The 20,414-nt window shown below is 35.6% G+C and overlaps 1 protein-coding gene across 1 annotated transcript in view; it reads right to left on the bottom strand.

Annotated features, from left to right (window-relative positions):
* Positions 1-20,414, bottom strand: part of HOMER1 (homer scaffold protein 1) — an 87,297-nt gene that overhangs the window by 40,182 nt on the left and 26,701 nt on the right. The window contains exons 3-5 of the mRNA XM_063180499.1: positions 17,039-17,170; positions 12,453-12,545; positions 6,255-6,397 (exon numbers count right to left, since the gene is read on the bottom strand). Of these exons, the coding sequence (XP_063036569.1) occupies positions 6,255-6,397; positions 12,453-12,545; positions 17,039-17,170 (368 nt within the window). The remainder of the gene's footprint in view (positions 1-6,254; positions 6,398-12,452; positions 12,546-17,038; positions 17,171-20,414) is intronic.

The following is a 20,414-nucleotide window of genomic DNA, read 5'->3' as shown; positions in this document are numbered from 1 at the left end:
CTCCTAAAATGAAATCATGCATTTTTCTCAGAAAAATTGTATTTCTGAGAATATTAACAAAAGTAATGATTGTTAAATAATGGGTGCAACACAAAAATCCAACCCAAGCCACTCACCCTACCAAATCAGACTTAGCATTAAGCATCACATATCCCAATTCACAAAGCCAATGTTTACAGTTGCTGAAGTATTAACAATCTTTAATGTCATCCAAACTTTGAATAGGTTGAACCCAATGCATTTACTTCAAAAATAGAATTTCATTCCTTAAGCAAGTTCATTTTCTTTTGGTTTTAACTGGTTTTTGGGGTTTTTTTCTTATGTATGTGATTAAAGGAAGGAAAATCACACAGCAAAAGTAGTATGTTTTTGGCTTGTTTTGTTGTCTTGTTTTTTTTTGAAATACAAATTGCATAAGAATTATATTCTGCCTCTGAGAATGTACTTGACAGTTATGTTTCAAGAGTACTTTGTTGTCCCTGAGGATGGTATTTATATAATCTAATTTCAGACACCCAGCTCATATAATTTACATCATTCTCTAGGAGTTCTTACTAAATAAACCTCAGGAAGTAAGCAATTCACATACTCTAAATAAGAACATGCCTATGTGCACAAGGGAGATGGTGAAATTGCTCTCTTAAGCATTAGATTATTTTTAGTTTTTTGCTTTCACCCATTTCCCCAGCTATTAAAATTAGCTCTATTAGTTTCAGAGTTTCTTAATTTTGAAGACTTAAGCAACAATATACAACACGGACATTCTTCCTCTCTACCTCTCCTTTCATTACTAGAGATATCTTATTTAAATCGTTTACTATGTATTTCAAAAGCATCTTAAAGAATCACCAGAAACTGACAAAATCAGGGAAGTCAGACAGAGAAAGAATAATTACACAAACACAATGTGAGAACTTCTTTTCAAACTACTAATTTTCTAGAAGGAACTTTTATTTTGAAGGTGACCCTATATGAGCTAGATTCCAGCAGCTTAGGCAGAAGTACAGGAGTTTGGGAAGCAGCAGGAATTGGGTCAGGAAAGGAGGGGAGAGCACCAGGCTCATGCCAGTGAAGCACAAGAGGCTGGAAGAACAGTACAGCTGGCCTTCACAATATCAGAAAATGCTAGTTGAGGGCAAGTCAGATCTAGGTCTAAGTTTCTATACTAACCAGTTCTTTGCTTACACTCACAGCTGGAACATATCACCTCTTAGTTTCTTCTCTGAATGTGACACAGGAAATAATCTTGTTCAACAGAGCAATTGAATTTTGCAGAATTCCTCTAGTGTGCCCTAAAATGTTACAGTTCACTATAGTGAATGTGCAATGTGAAGAAGTTGCTGCCTTTTATGTTATACAGAAACCTTTCAAAAATGCCTGATTTACCCTTTTCCATTCCAAAAAGCTTTCAAAACCCAGGTGGATAAAGTTTAGAGCAGCTTGATCTCATCTCATAGCTGTTCTTTAAGCAGCAGCTTTGATTAGAGAGCTTGTGAGCATCCTCACAACAATAAATAATCCACTGATCACGTTAAATAGCATTCAAACCCAAGTATTTTTAAAAAAGCAATATGCACCCCTGGACTACCTGATAAGGAAGCATAACTCTATAATAAACATCTAAATACTAGGATTTGAGTTTAAATTCAAAATACAAAATACCCCAATAATTATTAACTCAAAGATTTTCCTAAAGCTAAATTAACAGTTCTGCCTGATTCACAAAGTACCTGTACTATAACACAACTACAATATTTAAGCTTGTAGAAGTGAGTAGTTTTAATACACACAGTGAAAAAATCTACTGAAGAGATTTCTATACACAACTTTTAATGAAAACTCAGAGAAAGAGCATGACCTAGCAGCAAGACTTTTTGGTTTTTCTTTGTAGTACAGCATTGGATTTACATGCAGCATTATTAAATAGTAACCTATCTAGACAATAACATATCTAAGATATAAGCATCATTCGAATTAAGTCCATTTTCACTAAGGCAATGAGTCAAAATTCCCCATTAAAAACTTGAATACAAAAATATGAGTTTTAACGAACAAGCAACAAACACACACATTATATATTTTCTGATTAAAACATTATGCAATAGAAATTCCAAGTTTACATGTTACAAAATAAAATGAGGTAACGGGTACAAGTCATGGTCGACAGGAAATTGAAAAGTTTCGAAGTTTGTCCCAGAAGAATCCTCTTATATTTCCTTTCTGAAAATGCATTTTATCAGCTTCTTAAGGTGTCAAAAATGGAATAAAGCTTTTTATAAGCAAATGTATTCTCTTCAAGAGTGAAAGAGCAAATTCAACAGTTATCAAAAAGCAGCACTGGCAAAAGTTCAGCAAATACACTATTCAGCCTTAAAATATAATTCAGATATTAAAACTGAATAGTTGTAATAAAAGTTTAATCCTCATGGTGTATAGTAGACAATTGCTGGTCATGTGAAAGCTTTTAAAAGTCAGTCACATCTGTAAAGGTCAAAAATTTTTAGCAAATTTTTCTCTCCAAACCCCACTTTATAATCAACAGTTTTCAGATGGAGAAAAAGATCAAAAAATCACAACTTGAAGAATGTGGAAAATATTTTTAAACAGGAAATATATCTGAGGAAACTAAATTTTACTCAAGAAATATGTATTTAGAACAAAAAATAGAAAATATGTATATGGAACAAAAATATGTACATTTTTTAGTCTTGATTTAAATGTTAGATTTGATTACCTAGATTTTGATAGAAAAAAGTCTTCTTGGACTAGCTACTGTTCAGAAAAGGACTGATAAATGTCATGGACGAGACTTTTAAAAATTCTGATGCCATTCTTTAAGCTACAATTTACCTCATTTGTTTTGGCAACATTTACCCATGACAGCAGTGCTCAGTGTGTAGAATATTATAGGATGTGGGAGTTCACGGTAATATTACTTCATTTTTCAACATTAACCACCATACATAGCTTAAAAAAGGCAAGATATTTAATTACACGAGTTTATCTTTGGTGCACGACTTGTAACTGTTTAGTACACTTATCTCTCAAGCAGTTGATCTGAATTACACTGCTTGCAAAGAGCATTAGGGCTTTCCAGATGAGAATTAAATTGAAGCAACTAGACTACAGCACTGTAATGCTCAAGGGGAATTAATGGAATTTTAGACATATTCTGGAGAATGTCAATTTCAATTCTTACAACTATTTACTGAAATAATAAGACATTTGAGTTCTAGTAAAACTCTGGTGACTCGAGTAATGCTGATTTTTGGGGTCAGAAAATAACTATATATACAAAAGTAGTCCATACTCATGCAGCTGAAATAAAAGATCTCAGCTACTTATCCTAAGACGTACAAGGCAGGAAAAAACATATCTGGCCAGAAAAGACATGTTATAACAAAATCCAACTGAACATTTTTCAGGTGTGCAGATTGAAAATGACAAGCAGTAGGATATAAACTAAAGCATGACCTTCACACCTGTAATTGCTGATCTTTTCCACTCCTGTCAGACCTCCAATTCATATAAGAACCTGAAACCTCTTACTTAAATCACTGTTTTGACAGTGGCCCCCTTCAAATCTTTACTCCTTCCCTCCTCTGCCACAGACACACCTGGCTCTGCTGTGCTTGACAACCTTCTTGGCAGCCACAGCTCTCACCTGGCCAGCCACTACTGCCACACAGAGCTGCTCACATCGTCTTAGCTGCCTACAAAGCTACAGCACTTGCCCCATGACTGCATGAGCTCCTTCTGTGCCTCCCCACACCTGCTTCCGTGTGCTCCAACACACACTGAGGACTACACCTTTTCATTCTTCACACAATAAAGTATCTGGTGTTAATGCCAGAGCATAATAGAGCTTTCCCATTTATTGAATAAATGAACTTGCTATGGTAGTGTTATTTCAGAGCAGTGTAAACCAGCCTGGGTGACTCTCACATGCCCTACAGCTAAACTCACTGCAGGGAAATCCACAATGCCTTTTCTTGTGAAAAGCACTAGAGATTGATCAGCAGTTTCTGGACTAAAGGCAAATCCGTGAAAAGAAATGCCACAAACAAGACAACAATCAAATACCCTTGAAGCATTACCTTCCTCACCCAGAAGTGCTGACTAAACTTTACCTTTGCTGAAATGTAGAATGCAGAAGGAAAAGGCCCAGGATCAGCAGAAGTTACCAGGGTGCACAAGGAGAGGGCTTAGTTCAGCCATCTTCTCCATCACACACGGAGCGCCACACACACACCACATCATCAGAAAGGCAGGCAACAAGAAAAAGCACAGTTCTTTCCTGACACATGAGAAGCCCAGGGAGTCTCCAATAATTGGGACGTAGGGTTTTAATTTTTTTTTCCTTGTAAGTCAGGGCAAGCAGACTGCCTGCGGAGAGCACTGTTCTAGACAGCACAAGCAGCTAGGTGTATCTACCTAGTTGCTAAGTTATTATTATGAAAACCCTCTACAAAAACATGCCCATTTAACCAGGCATAACACAATCCTGGAGGCTTTGCTTTCCATCTCCTTTGTGCATGTGTTTCATGCATATTTATTTATTTATTTATTTATAGTAAATAAATAATAATAATTTATTTATAACAAAATTATTACCTATTCCAAAAATTTAATTTATTTCAAAGAGGTATATAAATTTGGGTTTTCTTCAGTAATAGTTCATTAACAAACTTGAAGCTACCGTTAGCAGGACAAAACACTGGTCTTTTGAGAATGAACAAGAAGTAAATCTCAAAATGCAGAGTTATTGTTGGAAGATTAATTCTAGCTACTGATATCTAACAGGATAAAAACCTAAAACTAGGCACTCACACTGCATACATTAAGTAGATCGAAAAATGCAACGCATGTAAAAGTTTTGTAAGCTCTACTCTATATCATTAAAAATGACAACAGGATTTCAAAAGTGTCTTCAGTAATGCTCAATGGAGACCAAACTTAGTTACTACATTGGCATACCAGAAAACATATTTACATACGCAGAACCAGAGGGGACATCTTCAAACTACCATTTTTTTAAAAGAACAAACCACACTGTTCATGTGCGGGCTTTATCACAACGCCTTTTCACAAAAATATCGATAGAAAGTTTTGATACTGAAACAGTTTAAACAAACTTGTTACAGAGCACTGATAGATCTGCAACATTTGTAATACTCCTTCACCATGCACATAACATTCTCACAATGCACCATTTCTTCTGAAACATACAATACATGCACTGGTGACAGTATAAAAATAATACATGCACTGGTGACAGTATAAAAATAAAAAAATAGTGTAAGAGGGTTTTTCTCATTTGAAAAATGCAAATTTTTTTCCCAGATAGTTAACAGTATTATTCTCTTACAAAAACTGAGATGTTCTGCACAATTTTGGTTTCACTTGTGCTCACTTTGAATTGCATAACATATCTGAAGTATTAATATTCCCCAAAATTTGATCAAGACCACTTAAACTCTACTTAGGCTGAATTACACAATGCTTAAAAAATAAATCTAGTATTTCTAGATGTGTTCTAACTTTATTAAGTATTTCACTTACTCTCCATAGTCCCAATAAATTATGTATTTTATTGAGAGCAACTCCTTTACAATTACTTCTAATAGGCAAGATATATCCATTGTAATTTGTCACTTGCATAATTAAATAAAAAGTCCTACCTTTCTCAAAGAACAGAGCACAGCATTCCTAGTGCAAAAAACAAGAATTCAGTCTGAAGCAGGGCTACACTTCTCTTGTATTTTGAAAAAAAGTTGAAAAATTTTACAACTGTCAGAGAACTGTGCAATTAAAGCCTGCCTTAAACATCATAATCCAAAAATGCTGTAAGAGTCCCTTTTCTTCCAAGAACTTGTCAATGAAAGGTTGTCAGTGAAAGGTCCCATCAGCCACTCAAAGAATGTGTACAAAAATAATTTAATTGGAATATTCTATGAAGCAGGTAATTTTACTAAGAGCTCAGACATTGACATATTGATTCCTGTTAAAGGGACACCTACTCTAACCAGTGTTCAAGGGCTGATTAAACTATAATGTTCCCCCAAATCTTATTTCAAGAGAATTTCTCATATCTTTTTTTTAAATTAGAAAAAATATTACAAATCCAAAAGTGAGTCCATTTTTGGGGTGAAAGGTGGGTTTGCTTTGTTTCTCCAAACAACATGGGAGAAGGTCCCTTTAACAAGGAAGGAGATAGGTATCACTTAATCAGGATGTGGGAATGGAATCTGTACCTATGGGTAAATGGCAATGCGTTCTGTGTTGGTTCAGCCCTTGGTTCTGAGTTCTGCGTCACTTCTGGCATCGCTCGCTCGTCATCTGTCCCATTAATGCTCTCAGGAGTTAAAGGAGACTGAATATCCCCTCCAGCTGATTCCTTAAGTGAAAAAAACAACATATTGAAATTACAAACTGACCTGCCCAGAAAGGTTATGTACATAAAAGCGCTAACATTCATTCTTAAACAACACACAAACTTTAGTTAGTATTAATATGGTGTTCAGATTTCCAGCATCCTTCATGGTCCCATTTCATCATTTGTATTTAATACAAAATATATTACCAAAAGATTCACATTATCTTACACAAAACACAACTGGCATATGAATTCTTTGCAAGATCCAACCTTTCACTTACTACAGAACTCTCTCTTACCTGGTATTACATTCCACCCACATTTTGATACACAGTGGGTGACCCTTGACACTTGGAATTCTTGTCTCATACTTTACATTCTAATGCAGTGAAACAAACAATTCTGGTATTTGTCTCAAAATCCAACTTTTGTGCTGTTTATTAACCAAAGTGAACAGTGGGAGGGCCATTTGTAGTGTGTTCCAGTTTCACCTATGAGCCATCTCCAAAGAATACTTGTTCACTAAAGTACAGGCAAAAATTTTCATAGGCATGTTAGCCTGGCCTAGCTCTTGCTGGTCATGCTATTATCGGTGAAGTAGGATACTCCAGCTACAGCCAGGTGTACACACAGCTATGGCTATGCAATTGAACACCTGGAGAACTTAATGGCTGCCTCCCAGCAGAAGGCACTGCTGTGGTTTTCATTACCTTCCATCACACTAGCATGTACATTTGTGTATACTTTTAAGAAAGTATGAAGAGAGTTGATAATATAAAGAGGCAAAAAAAAAAATATTCTATACAAATGGCATGGTTTTGTCTCCTCCTCCTATTATTATTGTTATTATTATCATCATCTAATAGGATAGAACAGTTTCCACTGACAATAAATGAAAGACTTTCTGGATCTAAATGGTTTTCTTCTATTTTTTTCTTCTTCTGAAACTACATTATATATTATAAAAATTTACATACCACAGTTTAAAATATCTGAATAGCTTTAAGATATAGAAGTCCCTTTAAGATAAAATTCCTGCAACACTACTACTAGATACATAAAATCAGAGTGTACTTATTAAAATGTTTTAAATGTGAGTGCAAAAAATTATTTCAATAGAAGGAAAAAAATTACAATTTCCATCTAAGCTTTTTTTTCATTAAAGTACTTCCATAGACTTCTAATATTAATGAAATTCAAGTAACAAAAATTAAGGCAGAAAAACATCTCAGTCTATGTAATAGCTAAAGGTTCATGGCCTGCAAATTCATGAACAAAAGAAACAGCAGTTTTTAATGTGTTTCTCCCCCACAAAAAGTACAGGTTAATCAGTGCTTCCACACATTCACAACTACCCCTGCCTGATAAGTAATTTATTTGCAGACAACTCTAATGGAGCTGACTATGAACAAAGCACCAAATATAACTGAAAAAGCCACTTACATTTGTGAAAAGATTTTTCACAAATGTTTACAAATAATATTTTCCCATTTTATATTAATTAGAGGAGTAAAAGTATTTTAGAAAAATTTTGTGAGATGTGCATCTGTAATTAAGTTTTTATTGCATACCATTATAACTTCACATATCCACTCCAGATTTCACAAAATTGGACCTAACATTGTGATATTTATTATTTAAATTAAACATAATAGTGGGGTATTCATCAAAAGACATCTTATATTTCAACATCTTTAAAAAAACCCACAGAAGTGAGGGTTGCATCTTTTCTGCACTTACAGAAGAGTCTTTAAAGTAAAACAAGTAGACATTACAGCACAAATCAAACCACCTTTTAGTGATAACAATAAGGGACAGAAAAAATAGAAGTTAGTGGTTCTAAAATAATGAACAAAAAAACCCCAAATATAGCATGTTTAGATATTGGGTATTATACTGTTATCTCAGTGAGGATTCCATACACCTTCTTCACTCAGCTATTCTTCATAGTGCTTCTCTGCACTGGCTGGCAGTGGATAAGTCTACCAGCTACTGCCATCCAGACATGTATGAAACATTTTTTGCAGTACTTGTTGCAAAAATTCATATAACATCTTGGATCTTTTTTCACAAGCTCTAAGTGAATTTTGTACTTCTACAGAGAAAAAGACATAATAATAATGGATATTATTAGAATCACAGACAAGACTGTGATTTTTAATATTTACCACCCCACAATTTCAGAAACCAAAAAAGGTCTTAATCTGAAATGACTAGGGTCAGAAAAACACTATCAGAGCACAGTCATCCTTAGAAGAAAAGGACTGAGGTTCAGATGCCAACTGATTGGGGTGAATCCTCTCAAGACTGATGCGGTGCAACTGCAGACTGCTCTATTTTGTTACGCACTTAAATCTAATTAAGGTTGCTTTAAATTAAAAGAAAGGGGTGCAGGTAGGTAGACACAGTTGTCAGGCTATTGCTTCATGCAGTTCAGTGAACTTCAGATTTAAGTGCATGGGGAAGCTAGTAACTGAGAAATGGGTGGTTTGCCACGGCAAACCACCATCCATGAGTTTTATAACAAAAGCAAAATTATTTCCTGTATTACAAGATGAATCTGGGAAATAGGAGGTGGCAAAGCAGGGGACCCAGTATTTCAGTTTTATGTAAACATAGTAAGAGGACTGCAAGTTTTTATTACCTAAGGCTCAGTTAAATGGACACCAGATGGTATAGCTATGTGCATAGGTGGTCTTAGAAGTCCCAAAATAGACAACGTCTTTCTAGACCAAAGCCTCCAGACATACCAGATATAGCTAAATTGTGTACTATTATATGAATCTGTCTTCATACAGATGGCTTTAAAGTACAGGTTCTCTGACACAGAAACAATACGCTACTCTTAATCTTGAGAAAGCCCAGGGTACTCAATGGGACTTACATATAAAAAAGCAGCACCTCTCTTCTAATTTGGTGGTCCAGGCCCCTGTCTTTCTCTGAACAAGTAAAGTTCTCTTTATAGTTAAGGTAAATGGTGATTTTATCTATTATCTGATATTCTGGAAAATTAAAGTAAAGCCTGCTGGTAGGCAGGCAGAGAACAGGAGGTATTAAAGAAATAGGGAGAATGAAGAGTTTAAAATTAGCACGAGCATTGCTTAGGGGACAAGGCACCCCTGCTATAAAGAAACTGCGAATTAGGCTATGTATGGTTTTCTTTCTACCATGTGTTTCCCACACACTAAAAAAATCCAAAGAACATATTCCATTCCAAATGAAACAAAATATCAAAAAAACACATGGAACTTCTACTTCCGGGCCATTAAGGCCCTTTTAGGAGCAACACTTTGCTAAAGCACATAACACCTGACAGAATCAACCTAATTTTAGTGGACTTAAGGCAAAATTGTTCTGAAATTTTAAATGGCTAGAGTCTGCTAAATATTTGAACTACAAATACGTATCAAATTTCTGAGATATTTTTGCTGCTATCTCTTGATTTCTATTTCTCTGCAGTTTCCCAAGTTTTTGCATGGCATTCAGAATTGAAACTCACACGTAGCAGAGATATTTTCAGGCTTGCATCAAACAATAGTGAACAGCAAATGTCTTGTGCAGTGTTTTGTTACATTAATTGTAGAGATATTTCATAAAGACTCAATCTGTAAGGGCATACTGAGGCAGAAAAGAGTACTTTTACTCTTTCAGAATTCTGTAGTAGAGACGGTGGGAAATGTACCATATCCAGTACCTGCACCATATACAATACTTGCAGTAACTGATGAATAATGACATTTTTTAAAGCTGTACCAAGAGAAATAAAACATTCTATTTAAGTTTGATGTTTATATTTTCCAGTCTTGAAATGCAGTATTTTCCTACTTATTACTAATTTAACACAGAAAGATATCTGCATGTCCAAGACTGCAGAGGGACTGATCCTTTTAGATACCTGAGTTATCATTACAGAGCTCATAAACCTCCCAATGTCCTTCCTGCCAATGCCACCAAAGCTCCACTGAAAAAGCCAGGTTCCTGCAAGACATTTTCTGACCATTAAAAATATCTTCTTCCTCTTACACTCTCATTCTCTGCAATGGATCACCATGCAAAAGGGGAAGAAGAGCTAGAACATGATTCAGAAAGACAGCAATTCAATTGATTGCCTTGCAACCACCTTTTAGTAGATGACGAAAATGAGAGCAGGTGCTCTTTAAAATGTCTCTATGGTCCCAACTTTCCTAGTACCAAGCACCCATCCTCCTCCCAGCCATAAATCTGACTGAATGAGCTCAGTACCACAGAACTGCTGGAGTTTGTCATGATGTCATTGCTTTTTATCTGTTCTAAACTCTGAAGTTCTTGATTTGATTCCCTTATCTCTACGGAACTAGCATGTGAAAACTACTATGTTCATGTGTCAGCACTTGCACTAACTGAATAACTCAGAATAATACACTAGCTTAACAACACAGTGAAAAGCAAAAAAGAAGAAAAGTAAGGCCTGAATAGGAAATTATGTTCAAGTCTGCCATAATGAAATTGCAGCCCACAATAGGCATTATAGAATCACTCAGAGTAACATTTCTGTAACTGCCTACAGCATAAAATGTTAGGTTTCAACTGCAAAAAGAACTCTGTTCAGGAAAATGAACAGCATTAATAGCTCACTCAGTTTAAGAGAAAGCTTTAACCCTGATGAGCTGCAAAACAAAAGCATCTTATCTCTGAGTGAATAGCTCAAATTTATGATCAAACCATGTAATAAGTCACTCCACATGACAGCGTCAGATTTAACTTCTGAGTCCAAAATATTAATCAATGTGTCAAAAGACAAACATAATAATTTTTTGTCTATAACATCAAGTAACTAGAGGTCTGGGTGAAGCACTTCACTGTCACTAAAGTCAAATGTGTATTTTTGATAAGTGTATAATATTGAAATACATACTTCCATTGTCTCTGTGGAATTTATCAAAAATTTAGAGACAGTAAAGTAAACTTATAGAAATCCCTGCCTTATATTTCTTCCATTTCGTTGGAGTAAGCATTTTCCTATTAACAGCAAAAGCCAGCCTAGCATTTTGGCAAACTGCTTACAGGGAAAACAACATGATGCTTGTTCCTGTTGTATGTTCTGATTTCCACTGACTTCTCTTGGTAGGACACCAGATGTAGGTGCTGGTAGCAATAAAACTATTTCTGCAGCACACTGCAAACTGCCTGCTATCCTTACTCCATCAAAGAGCAGGAGACTATTACAATAAAAAGCACTGAAGACAGACTGATTCAATGAAAAGACTCCCCAGAAAAAAGGTTCAGTCTACTCAACTCAGGAATCTCTGCTGTAGTTTTAAAGCTATTGCATTCTCCAAGAGAAGGAATTGTATTTGTCTTCACTACTGCTTAAAGCAAAACCAAGAGCTAACTGAGTCAAAAATCTTGGGCAGGAGGACTACAGGAGAGATGGGGTATAAAAGCCTCAATAAGTTTCTTTTTTCAAACCAAATTCTAAGTATTCATAATTAATTACAGCAATAACTAATGTAAATGTGAATATAGTAACTGACTCTCTGTGCCTAGATTAACTCAGTTAGTGTTTTGAGATACCTTTTATAAACTCTTACTATACATCACAGCTAACTGTAACAGAACTCCAGAACCAGCCTGTGAATCTATCATCTTCCTTCAATGCATCTCACAAGAGGAAACTACACAGCAGGAAGTAAGTAAAAAAAGGTTTACTGTTTCAACCTTTATTTTTAGTGTAATGATTGTTCTATAAAAGTAATTTACAGTTTTGTGAAGTTTTGTGGATAAAATAGGAAATCGTACAAAAAGTGTTTAGTATAGTTCATTTACATAATCATGTTTATTAATTTTCTTGGGAAAGCTGAAATAAAGGAAAAGGAATAAAAAACCCACACAATTTTATGAACAACTCCCTTTGATTTGCTTGCAGTACATGTTAAATGCATTTTTAAGACTTCTTGACACTCTTGCTGACCAATGAGAGGATTCACAGTAACTGAGAAATCCCCCCTTAATTTTTAATAAATATGTATGTAAAGAACAATAACAATAAGTAGCACAGGCAAGAAGTATGATGCTTGAATCAGGCAATAAGACTCACTTGAGAGGGTGTACTTGTTAGCTCCATCTTTTCATGGGATTTTTCCTTTGCTATTCGCGCAGCTTCTTTGAACTCCTGAAATTTTTCAGCAAACTGAAGGTACATATGTTTAAAGAATAAAAAAAAGAAAAGAGAGAAAGAGTAGGCGTGAAATAATACATTGCATGCAGAACAGAATGCTGTACTGTGCATTTCACAATGTCAAATTCTGTCAGTAATTTAAAAAATTTTTCTCCTTATTAGATATTCATTTAAATGAGTTACACAGTGACATACCTTTCAGGCACTTAATACATATCTTAATACACACTCTTTATATGTCAGGAAAATGACAATGCAATGAAGCATGATCTGTTGCTGGTAGTTTTAAGAAACTCACCTCAGAGATGGCTAATAATAGGGACAAACTGCCTTGCATAGCTGCTCTCAGATTCTGGTTTTACCCTCCTCAAACAACAAATAATCTACTTCTGAAGCCTAATGTGGTCACCATGAGCTAGGAAAGCTTTCAATGTACTTTGTTCTTTCATGACTGAAACAATACTGACTTCTTCCCAAATGTTAACTGCATTTATAATTTCAATAGGTAATTAGAGAAGAAACAGTGGAAATACTGTGTTCATCTCTAGAACGTTCATTGACATCAATCAAGTTAAAGAACAAATTCACTGAATTAGAATTGCCTATACTGAACACTAAATCATGAAATTGCATATGGAACTGCCATAATAGGCTTTATTCCTATGCTACATGCATCTCTTCCAGAAAATAGATAAAGCAGCAATTTAGAAATATATGCCCTCTTAAACCTGAAAGATTAAATTAATTTGTTAAGAATAGGGCCTGGTTTCTCTGGCTGGAAAAAAATTGGCTTCACAGTTCTCACCTTGCCACTACACTAATTGCTAGAGTGGCCACAAATTTGTTTTTGTGTCCTACTTCTTTTATACAGACCATTATCTTAATATGATCAGTTTAAGAGCGAAATGATTCTGCAAAAATATCAGAAGCTTCTCCAGCAGCCTGTAAATCTCTTTGGCAACAGCATATGAAGAGATTGTTTTGCACTCCGTGTATATGCAAGGTACAAAGGCTACTTTTTGTGTGGCACAACCTCACCAATTATTTTCAATCAGAACTTCACTTACTACACAAGACCTAAAAACCTTAGTGTCTTTAAACCTTTTTCTGGCAGGCTACTAGTATCTGAGGACTTTAGTTTCTCTCTTCTTGTATCCTGTATTTCATTTGTTACATTATTTGAAAGCTTATTTTTCCTGAAAATTTAACCCAGCATCAAAAACAGTCTCAGAACAGATGATGAAATTGACAACAGATGATGAAACAGGACACCAGAATCAAATAATACTTTTTTAAGACTTGCAGCTAAACCTCAAAATTTCATGGGTAACCTATTATTTAAATCAGTCTTAAGACCAGAGAATTATTAAACAGCAAATATGATTCTGAGGTTTGAAATAAATGGCTGAAGACAAAGGCAGTAATTATGACAGCCACAGAATGCTTTTTAAAAAATCATAGATCAGTAGACAGCATTCTAAGAACGAGCCAAAAAGCCCCATTTGGTGGAAATTTTCACAAATTTTCTAGAATTCTTTGAGACAGTCAGGTGATGAATAATAGCTATCGCTTGATTAAATTCCTGAATAACAAAGATGAGTCTCATGGTATGAAAGAAGTTTTCTGGAAGATCACATTTTTAAGGAAAGGATGAAAAACTGTGCATGGCGACTACATAAGGCTGCTGCCAATATCCATGGTGGCACTTTCCATTTAGCATTTCCTTAAGCTTTATGGAATAAATCAGGTCAGCTAACTCAAGAAGCTAAGACAGCATACCCTAAAAGGAGTATTTCTTATACATCAGGATACTACCAAAAGCACAGACATATTCTGAATGAGAAAGTAGTCTCAATTTTTCCTGAAAGTGAGAGGACATTGTGTTTCTCCTACTGCAGCAGCAAGAGGGACTCTGCTAACAAATTGTGGTCCTGTGAATATCCTTCAACACAGGTACCTTTCAGGTATCACTGACATCTGATGGAGCAGTCTTGAGATGAATTTGTGGTCTAACATTGAGAAAAGGCCTAGTGAACTATTTAATTAATTTTCCTCTATACTGTTGGGATGTGAAGTTGATTAGAGTGCCATTACTTTTCCATCAGACAGTCTCACTCCACTAATTTCTATTCAGAATAATTGTACAGAACAGAGGTTGCTAGTGTTGCATCAATCCTAGCAATCAGTTCAGAAGGACAGGGGTATGTGAAAAAGAAACAAACAGTACAGACGTCAAACACTGTACTATAAGACATGCAGAAAATTATGTGAGACTAAACAGTTAACTTTATCTGCTGGGATTATTTGCATTATTAAACTGTGGAAACTGGTTACAGACTAGAACAACTTTTTTGTGGTTGCAGGCTGCCTTTTGCTCTCTGGAACTTAAAATACTTACAATCCTAAAGTGCTGGCTGTATCAGAGTGCTCTGGTAAACCTGGCTATGATGCACAGAAGTGGGGGTAAGTCCTCTGAGGGAGGGACAAAACAAGAAAGAGAATATAGACATGATTTCTCTAAAGTTACAGGGCAAATCTAATTTGGGTCTTCTGATTCCCAATCAAACATACCTACCAGCTCCAGTGGCTGAAAAGCTTCTAATCTAAAGAAAAGTTTTCTTTCCCCATCAATATATTTATAATTTTTAAATAACACAAAAAGTTAAATCTTTAGGAATTTTAGTAGTTGCAACAATTGGCAATTGCAACCCACATGAATATCAGTTTAATAATTAAGATATGATACAACAGGAACAGTATGCTGAAAAGGGCTCATAGATTCACCACAATCTTCAGAAAAGGTCTGTGACTCAGGATTTTTCTTAATAAATTTGTTTATTGTCCATAAAACAGCAATCTGAGTTAAAAAAAAAATACTCCAAAAAAAAAGAAATTAGGAAACAATGTCTACCGTAGCCTTTCAGATTAAATTTTCAACAGCAATATAGAGCTTCATGTCAAAGGAATATTTAAAAGTCCTAGACATCTGTTTGATGGCAGTGAAAAGAATGGGATTGAGAGAACTGTAATTAAGAAGGTGACGGAGGGCAAAAGAGGAGTTGAGGACAAAAATTAAAAAAACCCAACATATTTCCACTGGCAAGAATAACCTAGAGCTTGAAGTCAGGCAAACAGAGTGTACACGACTTCAGCAGGATGCTTTGCCTTCAAAGAATCATCTGTGAATAATAAAAACAAGTTAGTCTAAAAGACTAGTGAACTAGACTAGCATTTTTGCTAAAGCCATTGAAATATTAAGAGAAGTTATTACCATGTTGGTAAGCAAGTGCTTCTAGGACATACACACCAAATTAACTGATGAGGTTTCCAAGTTCACTGAAGCAATGATAGGTGTATAAATGCACGTGCAATACCAGAATCACTTGGAAAGTCCTGTGGTTGTGTTGCTTTGTGGAAATGAAAACCAAGTAATTATGAAAGGAAGAAACCTTACAAGTTTGATGCTTGTCCAAATAAAGTAGCTATACTGGGTCTCGTTTTAATGGTTTCCTGGGAGGCTGTGCTTATCCTTGGACAGTGACAAATACTTTCTCAAAAGGGCTGCTATGATTACTCTTCCTTCAAAGAGCTAGCCACCATTATTCCTTCCTGAACATGTATTTATCTTATTGCACTTATTTTCCAAATATTTTCTTTATTTCAAATATGAAAATTTTCTGCTTAATATAAACACAAGCTCTGAAACTGCACCGAAATTCCCCATCTGAAGAAAAAAACCACACTTGCACAGGTTCTTGGACTCATCTACCAGGGCAGTAGCAAAAACAAGTACTGTAGTAAGGATGCTCAGAGGACCTATGCCATCAGTTTGAGAAACAGGGATTTCTTCTTTCCCTGGAATGAGGTCTATTTCCTTCTTGCAGAAGTAGATTAGAAAAGAAACTCATGTATGGCACATACTGCTTCAGGAAACATTTCCACTTCTGCATTCCAGCAGAAAATGTATTTTTCTTTTATACTGAATATATTTCCCACTAGCTTTACTTTGAGGCTGCAAGCTTTGAAATAACAGTAATTTGATGTACTACATAGTAGAAAAGTGAAAGTGAATGCAGCCTAAAATACAAAAACGCATCTGAAGACTACAAACAGTTTTTGTGTAGGAGATCCAAATACACAAGAAACACCATATTGTTTATTCCTTTAAATTCTGTCATGGATAAACTGTAATGGAAGAACAAAATTTTTATTTTTAAAAGAAAATTTTTTAAGAAGAAAACCTAACAAATCAGTAATTAGAAAGCATTAGCAATATAAAGTGTAATAGACTTCAATCTCTCTCCTTTTCTTCATCAATTTGAAGAAAATTTGCAGATCACACTTACTCCTGTGCTTTTTACATTATAGGGATTGACAAGGAACATTTTTTTGTAATTATTTTTAAATAACAACAGTAGTGAGTACAGAGTCAAGACATAGTGAGCAGGAATGAAATACACTTAGGTAGCCTCACTAGCTGAAGAGTTACCACTGGTCATACTTACTTTTGAAAGGTGATGTTCAGATGAAAATCCCAAGCCATAGACTGTATTCGCCCTGCTGTCTGCCCACTGGCCAAACTTCTGGGATGTTTTAGTAAATGTCATGTTGGGGGTGATGGTGCTGTTTATTATTGCCTGAAAAAGGTAATAACTGTAAAAATGGGCTTCACGGTTTTTATTTATTTCTAAAGACAACTCATAATTGTCAATATTGTAGACAATTATCTGAATACGCTGAAGGAGACACATGCTGGGAACTAGGAAACAGTTTTCTAATTCAATGCCAGATAGAATTGCAAAGGCATATTTTTGCATACATTGTAAGGAGGAAATAGATGGGGAGGGGGAGTAGGCATCAATTCACAATTGCATGCAGTCCTTTAAAGTTTCTACATATAAGGACAATCAAAGTCCCTTTTTGTCTTGCACTTGTATTTTTTTGTCCCTTAAGGCAGTGCCTCTCCAGTTGCCTGTCAACTCCACTACTGCTCTTCCCCCACCCATGTTGCAGATGAGATTCTCACTGAAAAACTCTCAATAATACAAAGGAGCACATTTTCTTTTTAAATCTCAGTTCTACAAGAGTCTGTTTCCTTTATACACATACAAGCAAGGTTAACAATGGCAGAGTCATACACCAGCTACAGAAGTGGAGCTACTCTTGTTTTAATTTTTCTTCTCTAATTCTTGTTCTTGTATCTACGGGATGCAAAAAATATCATCCTCCAGCATGTAAGTTCTGATAATATAAACACAAAATGAAATTACTAGGTGATATGCTGGTTCTACTAAAACCATTTTAAGTTTCACTGTGGATTTCAACAGTATTTCCATCACATTAAAGAGTACATATGTGAAGTGCAAACTGTAGAGATGGGAAGAATGTAAGACTGTTTTCTCAGAATACTGACTGAGAAACTTTAACATCACAGAGACCAAGTACTGCTCTCCTAAGATGAAAATCCTTTAAAGTCAAAATCAATCTATACTACTTGAGTTATATGGACTTCTAGATGGATATAGAAATAAGTAGTTATTTAAAGGATTTTACTTTGCACCCTTTGTTTTTGCTGAAAGATTTGAGTACCACTGGAGCACAGCTACCACCAAATTAAAATTTTCTATGAATTCTACAGGGCAAGCCTGAAAAAATTACAGCCAAGCTCACAAACAGCACCCATGTTCATATGGTGATTCTCAGATAAAGTAGTGGAGACAAGTATTGCAAGAAAGTTCAAAAGCATACATTTCAATGCAACATGTAGAAAGATAAGCAAAGATACTGCAGCACAGATAAATTTAACAAAACTCTTTCTTGGTGACTTTGGCAGCTTTGCTATACTCACCATTAATGAAGATGAGCAAATCTGAACATAGTAAATTCTTTCTGATAATTTTTGTCCCTAAATACAAATTTTGCCTACTGTGAACAACTCCTTGAAAATTCTGGAATGCCTGAAAGCTTACATTTGAGCCAGGAAGCCTCATCAGATCAAAGACAGGATTTGCCGCGTGACCAGAAAATGGAGAACTATCTCCAGCATTGTCTGAAAGACATCCCTCAGATGTTCATACAGAGGCTGCTTAGTGAAGTCACTGGTACACTAAACATTATTCTCCTTTCTTCAGGCATAAGGTTCAGAGCTCACATAAAGCCATCAGACTCCTACTTGCACTATCACCTCCAAATGACCACCTAGAAAACTGCTGTCTACAGCATATAGGACAAAAGAGAGAATGTGAGACAGGACTTCTGAGAAAAGAGGTGCTCTGGAACTCTTTTTTACTTGTATGCTTATCTTCTTTTGCACTACTAGTGTTTGGAAGCCCACATTTGAAAAACCCAGGTGGAAGCCCAGAATAGAACTGTGCAAGCTCATTTAATGCTCAATCTCACTTCCTGTGGAAGCTGTCAACAGTACTATCCTTGAAATTAAACATCCTAGGGACTGTGTAGGACAGGTTCCTCAATTCAGAAAAGGACTCCAATTCCAGAGAGCTAAGATCTCCAAGCAAAACACAGGTTTAAAGCCTCCACAGCTGCCATTTCTTGCAGTGACAGCAGTATAGCTGGCTGCAGCTTCACCCAGTCAAAACAGAGAAATGCTTCTGGGGACCACGTGACAGGCTCCACCACGGAGAACCTGAACAGGGTGCCTGGTCCAGAATGGGATAGCTTTTTTGACAGCAGTCTGCATTTAGGCTGGGTTACATTGACTGTCAAATTGCTTTCTTCCAGAGAGAAAGGCAGGAAGAAAGCTTCAAAAATAATTGTGTTGAGAGAGAGTTGGCTGTGATTCTTTCCTTTATCTTCCAAGAAAGAAAAGTAAAGAGGTTTCAAGTCAGTAGATAGCATTACCCCAAGGGTAGTGCTGGGACTGGGAAGACTGGGAAGACTACATTCAGATGCCAGTGATTAAAAAAAAAAAAAGCCCTTTCACTGAGCTTGCCATGAGTTTACCAATTTTACAACAAAATTAAAAGCCTTAGTATGCTAGGTTTCTCACATCCAAAACTATGCTTTTAAAAGTGCAATGCTAGAGCATCCTACAAATACACTCCAGTGTCAGATACCTCTGGAAAAAACTAGATACCAAGACTTGTATATTTAACTTAAAAAACCATATATTTTTAAAATCAAAATTTATAATTAAGCCTGTCCTGTCCATTCAAATGCGTACTGCTTTAACTGCTCTCCTCCAATCCAGATTTCACTGCATAGTTATTCATATAACAAGTGTCAAATATTTAATCAATTTCCAAGAATGCTGTTTCCATAAATGAACAAGAGGATCTTAAAAACAGAACAGTGTCAATCTGACAGGAAAACATTTAGCTTTTGAAGAAAACTGATTTAGTTATCTTCAGGCTTTTTTGAATTATAAAATAGCTTTCCTGTTTCCATTTCATATTACTTTAGCGATGAGAAAATAGGGCATGTGTCTGAGCTGTTCATTTTATGAGCTGCAAACCTGACGGCTGCAAGATATATAGTAGTGGTCAAATACAATTTTGTCTTGTGCTTAAACTAATGGCAATAATAATTTAAGATACTGAACTTTCTAACTTCTTCAAAGGAAAATCACTGAACACTTGTGTGTACAGGTCTCACTTAAAACATTTATTGAGCATTTAAAAATTGTCACTTTAAAGTGAGACAGTGATTAAAATAACGAGATCATCTGCAGTAACACTGCTGGGAGACTTGACTGAGTAATAATATATGCAAGGTTCATGGAACCTGCAGACTGGGAAACCACTCTTTTCCAGAGTCTTCTCTGGTTCTAGATTAATATGAAATTTAAGTTTATCTTCCTGCTTGGTAGCTGAGAAAAAAATTATCAGAGAGTTAACTAGTAAAGCAAGAACCACACTATAC

The sequence above is a fragment of the Melospiza melodia genome, chromosome Z (genome assembly GCF_035770615.1).
Source record: "Melospiza melodia melodia isolate bMelMel2 chromosome Z, bMelMel2.pri, whole genome shotgun sequence".
Lineage (NCBI taxonomy): Eukaryota > Metazoa > Chordata > Aves > Passeriformes > Passerellidae > Melospiza > Melospiza melodia.
This window is presented reverse-complemented; position numbering and strand designations above follow the sequence as displayed.